Raw genomic sequence first — 9,203 nt, forward strand, 5'->3', positions numbered from 1 at the left:
GCAACATGCACCTCTCTGGAGGAGAGGAAAAAACTCAGCATAAGCTGATGCTTCTTGCTGATGCAATCTGGGTGGGGTGGAGAGGGGGCAGCCATGACCCGCCAGGAGCTTTGCCAAGATTAACGGCAGCGTGTCAAGCCCAGACTGCCACCAGCCCTGCAGCGGGCAGGGGAAACACAGCAAGGCCTGACGTGCTCTTCCCCTGGCGCTGTGATTTCATGAGAGATCAGGGATGCTGCGGGCTTTGTTTGCAGCCTGAAAACTCAAATGCATTTCACCTCTCTGCAGGCAGCCCGAACTGTGCAGAGGCCCCTGGAGAGATTCCTGGGAGGTGACAGCAGGGCTGCCTGTGACTCCCACGGCTCCCGGTCCCCAGCCTTGTGCCTGTGTCACTGGAAAAATCAGCATAGCTGCGTATTCCTGCAGGTCTTTCAGCAAGTCCTGCCTGCCCTTGCTAGGCACGGCATGTTGCTTAGGTCAGAGCGGGGAGCGAGCACAGCGTGAACTGCAGGAGCCGCTTCATCCTTACAAAGCACTTTTTGAGGATGCTGCTCCCGAGAGGGCAGCACCACCCACACGGGAACATGCCCGACGGCAAAGCTCCTCGCCTCCATCCCCGTTTTTCTCTCAATTCCAGCAGTTCCTGCCCAACTTCTTGGTAGCTTCTGGGCGGCAACGCCTCCTCGCAGACCCGATGGCTTCCTCACAATAGCCCTCCTCTGACACCCTCTGGAAAAAATAAAACTGAGTCATTTCTTGTTTCGAGCATCTCACACCACCTTTCCTTTCTTCCCCCAGCCTCCGGCAGCGAAGCGGTGAAGTGCACGGAGTCCTGAGTCACTGTTGAGCTACTGGAAACTGAACGGTCTCAAAGCAAAAGGTGTGTTAAATTATTTTCCTGCTGGCTTTCTGGCATTCCCAGTTTTGTATTTCGAAGTAAGCTGGGGGTGTGGGAAGGATGTTCCGCAGGTTTTTTTGCATTTTACTGCCCACAGAAAGATCGCGTTAGGGACTAGGCGATGCGAGCAGCACAGAGGATCGTGTTTCCCTTCCGAATGCAAGATTCATGCCCGGTCTGTCTCTCCTTACGCTCCCGGGCTGCTGGTGCAGGCGCTCCGCGCCAGCCAGCCTCCCCAGGCGCCAGGAAGGGGAGCGGGCTCCGCTGCAGCCTTTCGGGAGAGCTTTACTTCACCTGCTCGTCCATCACAGCTGTTGCGTACTTCCTTAATAGCGGGGGTCTTGCACCGCATCAGCTTTCGTTAGGAAATTTAATTTTCCTTTGAGAAATTGCTAATTCTTTTCCAGACAGAGCGAAAATGAGTAATGCACCCAGTGTTAAGGGAGAGATGAATTGCTGCCCGGCGAAGGGCGACCCCTCCCTCTGTGCCACGGAGGTGATCGCTAGCCTTTTCGGGTAAACCAAAGGAAATGGGCTCTGTCCTCCTTGGTCCTTTTGAAGGAAACCAAAGCCGGAGGCAAGCGAGGGGGCGGGAGGGCTTTCCGATGATGCAGCAATATTGTGTTGACAGTGATTTGCGCAGTGTGTAAGAGGCCAGCTCTGCTCTGAAAAACGAGACCCTGAATGAATAAATCATGGGCCCTCTCTTAGTAACTTGACGACTCAGTCCAGCCCTCCTGTGGCGGCAGCTGGCCCGAGGTGCGGGGAGGGGCTCCTGTTGTCCAGAGGCTTTAGGGGCTTAGGAGCTTCTCCGCAGGGCAGGTGCTTTGGTGGGGGAGCAGGGAGCCTTGGTGCGTGGCGTGGGACCATGGATGGAAACGCGCACCTCCTCCAGGTCATCCGCAAGATGCGTTCCCAAATCAACAAGCTGGAGAGGGAAAACAGGGCCCTGAGGGGAGAGCTGCAGGTCTGCGGGCGGAGAGCTGTGCCACTGGAGAGAGGAGGTGGGAACAGCAACGTGAGGAGCCTCGCCAATGATGGGGAAGGACCAGCTGGCTCTTCAGCATCCCTGCCTGGAAGCGTCGTGGCCAGTCCTGCTCCGGCACCAAAGGAGCAGACAGGTACCGAAGGGCCAGGGCCGTCCACGGCACCCGCGTGTGCTGCCCGTGCAGGATCTCCCAGCCTGGCTGTTACCTATCTGCAGGGAATGGGAGATGAGCCACTCGCTGTCTGTTTAGTTAACTTGATGGAAGTGCTCAGGCTCCTTCAGTGCCCACACCCAAAACCACCCTAGTGGGGTGCCTCGTTCTGTGACCTTTTTAGGGGGGGTACCTGCATCCCCCAGGCTGAGCTTAGCGGAGTATTTTGCTGCTGCTCAAGCAAGGAGTTAAAATGAAAGAGTTCAGTTTGTCTTTTTTTAAGCAGAATTTGTCTTACTGCTTTGAGTTTTCGTGGGCATGGACTATCTTGCCTGTGCCTGTCCCCTGTCTGTTGCAGACAGAAAAGGACCAAGAGTTGTAACCGTGCCGTAACCTCTCTTGCCTTAGTAAAAGATGAGAAAAACTCTACAAATAGTAACAAATAGTGATGGGTTGCATACATCATGGTAGATGCGCAGCTTCTTTTTGCAGATAATGCAGTTAGTTTTGGCTGAGGGAGAGAGGGGCCAATATATAGCAATACACTCTTCACAATTTTATCAGAGGGGAAAAATGGAAATATTTGTCAGTCGTAGAAGTCTGGTTGGGACTTCTAGAGGATTTAACGAAGCAGGAATTAGAGCAAAATGTTGTTTGGTGAGAAGCAGTTCTCTAGAACTGGGTGTGGTTATTGGCAGGGTCGGCTGTTAGGTATCGTACATGCGAGAGGTCGGCCGCCTCCTTGTCTGGTGTCTGTCACGTCCAGTCCGATGGGAAGCGGCTTCGCTAACGCAACTTCTCGGCATCAGCACGGGGTGCGTTATGAGTTGCAGCTGCCGTTACAGTCCACGTGCGCCACAGGCCTGGTGGCTGACCTAGCCTCAGCCCTGAACCAGCCTCCTGGAGAGGTGCGGGCCGCAGAGAAGGGCCTCCACAAGTTCTGACAGAGACAAGTCTATGAAAATGGATGAGATGAGGGACTGAACAGTACTAGTGGATTTACATGAAGTTAGACGAGTGCCGCAATCAAACCACACCTACTGCCAAGCCCACGGAGCCCAGCGGTCAGGTTACAAACCTGAGGGCCTCTTAAACTGGGGCTGCTGGTGGCTATGGATGTCCTCAGCTTGGGAATAGCTGACTGGTCTTTCGGCGAGCGTGAAAGATGTGCAAAGTGCTTTCTAACCTTGTGGCTTTTCCTCTCCAGCTGCCTTCAGGGGAAAGGGTGGGATCCAAAGGGGCTGTTTGGCCTCCTCTGCCTTTTGGCCTCCCTACATACAGAAATTTTTTGAGCCAAAAGAAAGTGATTACAAATACATCAAGGATATCTGAATTCTCATTATTAATATTATTGTTCCTAGCTCTGCTTTTGTCTCTGCTACTCAGACACCACCATGACGGTGCGGCGCTACTCCACCGCTTCGCCAGTGCCCGCTCCCTCCAGCGCGAGGGCTCACCGCGCCGGCAAGGGGCCCCCGAGCAATGGGCTCCCGGACGCGCCGGGCAGTGCCCAGCCACCAGCCCCTCCTGCCGCAGCACAGCTCGCCGGGGGAGAGGAGGAAGGGCTTGAAAAAACACCGGCCAACTGTCGCTCCTACAGCCATCCCAGCAAAATGAAGCTGTTTCAGGAGCATGTTTGTAAGTGCAGGTAAGCTCAGTTTGCCTTCACAGCGTCGCCTGCCTGGGCTGGTTGCAGGTTTCACCTAATAACATATATGGACATTGCTTGGGGGTTTACCTCGTTATCAGCAAAATCTTTGTTCGAATGTATATGGGCATTGAGCAGACGGGAGACCTCTTTTGGGTAAGTTCTCCTCCTCCTCCTTGCAATAAGCGAAGATTGCCAGTGTTAGCAGTTTAGATTTCCTATAGAAAGGAGAGGCTGAGGGGAGAGGGAAGGGGGTGGAAATCTTCTCTCCGTTAAAGCCAGGCAGAGTTTTGCAGATTGATGTGTTGTTCTGACAAGCTAAACTTGAAAGGGATTTTTAAACTTTGAACGAAAAGCGTGGAGATATCAAGGAACTCTGAACTATGCTTTTGAAAGTGTGATTAATATGGCTCATGGATTTACATGCACTGTATCATATTTCCCCTGTAACTGAAGCATTACAAGCTAATGCTTTCAGCCTTGAGAAAAATATTCCTAGGACGGCTTCTAAATCAAGTGAAATGGCTGCTGGACAAGCCCTGAGTGTCTCTGCTCATTGATGAGCAGCTTTCCAACACAGGGCAACAATCAAAGGTAGAAGCACCAACAGTGAGACTGTGATACACGATAGCCCCGGTCACCTCCTGGTGCTGATACATACACCCTGGGAATCCATGTAGAGCGCTGGTTTTAGTGCTGATCATGCCGTGCTCAAAAGAAGAAAGTCCAAATGGCCTCAAAGCGTGTGCGTTTGAGCAGGGAGAAGTCCATGGGTCTGCCCACCCACGCACGTCCCGGGGCAGGACTCCAGCAGCCTCTGCTCGGGGGCTGCACGGCTGTAGTGGGTGGTGTCGCCTGCGTTGACGTACCCATGACGTACCCGCCATGACATGGCATGTCACGTCACCTTGTATTCTGTACCACCCTCACACAGCAACACGTCCTCAGAGCAGGCCAGTGCACAGCCCCTCGCGCTCCCCGTGCAAACCCGGTTCAGAGCCCAGCTCCTCGCTGGGAGGCTGGAGGGGACAACGAGGTCAAGTTTTCATAGGCACCTAGGTTTTCTTGTCAGGACATTTGAGGGTCAGATGTTTTACAGCATTTAAACACCTAAATTTAGTCCCTGGCAGGGAACTTGTATCGTCTTCAAAAGCACCCTGACCCTGTAACTCTGGATTTCAGCATATGCTCCGCTGGGTTCAGGGAAACTTAAGACTCTCAGTGCACATAATCGCTTCTGAGAGGTTTGCCCTAAAACGCCAGCTCGCGTGGAAAGCGTGCGTGTTAGGAAACGCAGGGTCAGCGTGCAGGAGCAGGAACGGCAATGGCAAATGCTGCTGCTTTCTCATAAGGGGAAAGACAGCTTTCAAAGCAATCAAAATGGCAACGTAGATCTATTACAACTAATGCCTTGGGTCCTACAGGTTTAAAAGCACGGGTTAGCCAGTGGCCAAAGGAAGGGTGCTGATTATTTTATTGCTATCTTTAGAGCTGCCTTGTCAGCTCTGAACAGCAGTGAGTGCGGCACCGTGACTCATGTCCACTCAGCGTTGGCTGCCTTAGGAGAAGAAATGGCTATGGAAAGAGCATCTTACCTAACCCCCTCAGTAGACTGGGTGATATCCTGAAGCATGAAGCTTTGTGTTTCTTATACAAAAAAAAGTTTAATATGTTTTCTGGTCATAATGTTGGATGCTTCCATTATATATACAAAGGTCTAACACAGACAGCAATCTTAATAAGCTTTTAACTAATAGGGTAATTTGTGGCAATGAGTTCAGCAAGGTAATTAAGCTTAATTTTTTACAGTGATGACATTTTTTGCTTCCCAGCATGCTGGTCCATGTCGGGTTTTCCTATTCTTTGTTTATTGTAGTTTTCTCACATTCTGCTCCAAAGCTATAATCCTATATGTGATGCTGAATATTTTTGCTTTAAAATTAACTCTGTAGAAGTATCACCTTGCATTTATCTAGAGTGCAGTTGCATCCAAGTAATAAAATAATAGGACTGCTAACAAATCATCACTAATTTACATGTCTACAACATTTTCATTCATGTATGGTAAAGCACTATTTATACCACATGATTCCCACTTCTTCTGGTAAATAAAAAGAGACTAAATGAATACATTAGGCAGGATAAGAGAGGCCGAGAACTGTTTTCAGGGCTATTACAGTAAAATTACGAAAGGTACAAGGCCTGTTTGGTACAAATGTCACCATTGGGGTGTTCAGGCTTGATGGTTTCACCTTCCAGTGGGACAGGTCTAATTGGCAGGTAAGAAGGGGCAAAGAAATTGCGGAGGTCCTCTGCTCTGCAGGACACCCCCAGTAACCATCAATAAATACTTTCATGGTTTCATGATTTTCCTTTCTTGTGCTCCTCAAGGGCCTGAGTGAACTGACAGCAATCACAGAGGACAGTCAGAATGAAAACCAAAGCTCTGCAAAATCTAATCCATCTACGTGCCAAACCAACCAGTTTTGGGGCACGCAAAGGAGCGTGTTTCTCCCTCTGCTTTCCCAGCTGGTGTAATTTACCATGTGCACACTCACTGCTTGGAAACCCCTGTTCTCACACCCGCTTGCAGTAGCTGGGTACTGATGCATATAAACGTAACGCCACTGAAGGACCCCCTGGGTCCACGTGGGTGCACATGCACCCTAAGGGTTCTGTACGTGCGTAGCTTTGTAGATACGCATCGGGCGCCGATGGAGAGATGTGAGGCTCAATTGAAAAAGGCAGATGCTTCCAGCAGACAGACAGACAGACAACACTATGCTGGTCCCTTGGGAAGACCGTGTGAACCCCATCCCAGCGGGGCATGAAATCCTGCCTCCATGCAGTGTGCAAGCGCTGAAAGCATTTACCTTTTGCTTGCAGGTTTGGTTTTTTTTTTTTTCTTTCTTTTCAGGTTTTATAAATTTGTAAACCTCATAATGCTTTCTCATTTTTCTCCAGGGGTAAAGTAAAGGCCGTTAGTTTCCTCTTACCAATGGATATGTCATCATATGCTGAAAAGCAAGGTTCCCTCAAAAGCCCACAAAATCAGAGCACAAAACAGTTAACCACCGTCGCTGAAAAGGATATGTGAGCTGGTGAATTTTTAAAGGCCCATTGATTCTCAAGATAAATTGGTCTTAAATGATAGCTGTGTGTCAGGTTCCTTTCCTGCAAAATGCTTTGGCAGGATGCCTGCAGAGAATCACCCAGCCTGTGTTTCGGGTCACTGGCCCGATGTTTAGCATGGAAATGGAAGCCATGACAAAGCCGGCTGGAAGTCCATACACCGTGATGAAGCCACACGATAGCAAAGGTACCTCCACAAAGTAGCTTCTGCGCAACATGTCTCAAGGATCCCTTACCTAAGGACTGCTGTAAACAGGATGTTGAAGCTGGTTTTGATGTGTTCATCAGAAAAAGTGGAAAGCATGTCACCACTTGTGTTTGCTGATTCCCTTGCCAGAAAGGTATTTGATGCAAATGACAAAATAAGAGCTATTAAAGAGCCTGTGAGGTTTTCTCTGCATGTAAAACTTTAGAACTTCACAGTACTAATACAGCAAAGTTAAGAAGGCATTACGGAGCCGGTTAACATTACTCTGAATTTCTGCAAAGTTTGGCAATGACTGTTTATGTCCATTTGGGCTTCACCTCTAAGGGAGCGCAGGGGAGACTAAGTACTAATCAGTATGAAAATGTGACTACAAATCTGTTTCTGACTTGGTGTGTTCAGCCAGCCAGAGACTAAAGGCTGTACACTAAGTCAAAATAGGAAGAACTGTGAATATCAGAATTTTTCAGGAAAGGCTTCTCAGCACGGCTCAGATCAAAAATCATTAGCAGAAATTCAGAAAACAGGTGCAAAATAAATGTGAGAGAACTACAAACAACTTGTAAAAAATTAGGAGTGCTTGTTAGTCTTCATCATACGAGTAAAGATAGTGTCCCACATGTTTATTTGGATTACAATTATTTATGGAACCAAAATACTGCAGATGATTGCTATTTCTTTATGTACAGGCAGCACTGATGATTGAATATTGTACAGAGAATGCATGAACAGTAGATGTTTGTACCGATAACTTTAAGGAAGATTTTCATCTCATTGTCTACTCTTAAACTCTTGAGCTTTCAAAAGTGAAAGCAGAGATCTGGTGGAAAAAAAACCCTTCTGGATTTTCCGTAATGTTGTATACTTGTACAAAAATCTGTGCTCCTTTTTTCATTTTGAAATTCACCATGTTTTGTATATTCAAGTACATTTTTAATATATTCTCACCAATGAAGTAATAATTTCAATTTCACTGCTATTTTATTTGTGGATTTTTATGTTCAGCTTGGGCCCATACAGAGCTGCATTGTAATGTCAGAAGTAATGAATCGATGACTTCCAGCAAATGAGGTTACAGTTTGGAAAGTTTACTGAACAGCTCATTTTAGAAGGCATTTACAGGGAAATGATTTTTAAATGTTTTAAAGAAAGCTTCATTGTCAGAAACTAGACACTGCATATGTGTTCAGTTAAGTACCTAAATCCAGTTGATTTCACTTAGCAAAGTAACAACATATGTCTGAAAATCTGGCCCCTAGACCTTTAAGGTACCCAAGCTTTTGACAATTCACGTTTGAACACCAGATTTAAAGGGATTTGGGAATCCATATGCTTTAGGCAGCTCTCAAAAGTCTCAACTTTTAAGTTTTCTAAGCCTCAGCTTCCATGAAGCAGCAGTGGGAATTCTCTTCTCCCACCCTTTTTGTGTCAATTCAATGTAGATAGGTCACTGACGCTAAGACTGCATATTAGTAAGCATACGACAATGTCAATTGTAGTGGGCTGCTGATTCTGCTGTCACACAAATACATATAACTTTGTGTATGGCCAAGAACTTAAACTCAATGCACATTTATTAGAGGTATAATGGTCTTAAACTTTTGTACACTTACAGGGAAAAAGAACAGAAAAGGTGGAAGGGAAAAGGAGGAAAGGAATCAAAGCAGTCATTGACAAATGGCAGTCAGTGTATTAATGGAAAGATTTATTTTTGAATGATGTTTTTGTAGTCTTTAGCAGTGCCAACAGATTTAAGAACACATGATGTTGCACAGGCATATTAATTTTTAAAAGCAGTTATGCAGATTTGACCTAGCTCTGCATCTCCAGGAGAAGTAGCAGAGGCCACAGCGAAACCACTGAGCACATCAGTTTCACCACAGTACAGCATGAAGTAACTTACCATGGAGCACTTACTGGCAATTAAAACATTCCAATATTAAACATTCATAGATTGTTCAGTGCAAAAAGGGAAGGTATAAGCAAAGCGAGTGTTAAAATGTGGACAGAGAGATGGTGGCAGCAATTAAGCCATGGTCCTTTTCTTTCTTCTTCCCAAGAGGATCCATACAAGTTCAGAGGAGCTCTGGGCTTCTACCTAAAACCCCTCTGGAATATATCTATATTAAACCCTGGACTATATACTAAACCCTGCTCACTGATGGCCAGGCTTGTTGGACA

The 9,203-nt window shown here is 47.4% G+C and overlaps 1 protein-coding gene across 1 annotated transcript; it reads left to right on the plus strand.

The window, feature by feature from the left end:
* The first annotated feature begins 1,766 nt into the window (after nucleotides 1-1,766).
* Nucleotides 1,767-7,861, plus strand: CCDC195 (coiled-coil domain containing 195). The gene is made up of 3 exons (XM_075507333.1): nucleotides 1,767-2,019; nucleotides 3,424-3,685; nucleotides 6,650-7,861. Exons 1-3 carry the CDS (start codon nucleotides 1,767-1,769, stop codon nucleotides 6,780-6,782), a joined length of 648 nt encoding a protein of 215 aa, XP_075363448.1. The 3' UTR covers nucleotides 6,783-7,861.
* The last annotated feature ends 1,342 nt before the right edge of the window (nucleotides 7,862-9,203 follow it).

Source organism: Mycteria americana, chromosome 7, assembly GCF_035582795.1.
Source record: "Mycteria americana isolate JAX WOST 10 ecotype Jacksonville Zoo and Gardens chromosome 7, USCA_MyAme_1.0, whole genome shotgun sequence".
In the NCBI taxonomy this organism is placed as follows: Eukaryota; Metazoa; Chordata; class Aves; order Ciconiiformes; family Ciconiidae; genus Mycteria; species Mycteria americana.

Bases quoted from the DNA above. Each gene is read 5' to 3' on its own strand.
- CCDC195 (XM_075507333.1), top strand. From the start codon at position 1,767: ATGGATGGAAACGCGCACCTCCTCCAGGTCATCCGCAAGATGCGTTCC. The intron at 2,020-3,423 runs GTACCGAAGGGC...TCTGCTACTCAG, and splicing joins GGCACCAAAGGAGCAGACAG to ACACCACCATGACGGTGCGG. The intron at 3,686-6,649 runs GTAAGCTCAGTT...ATTTTTCTCCAG, and splicing joins GAGCATGTTTGTAAGTGCAG to GGGTAAAGTAAAGGCCGTTA.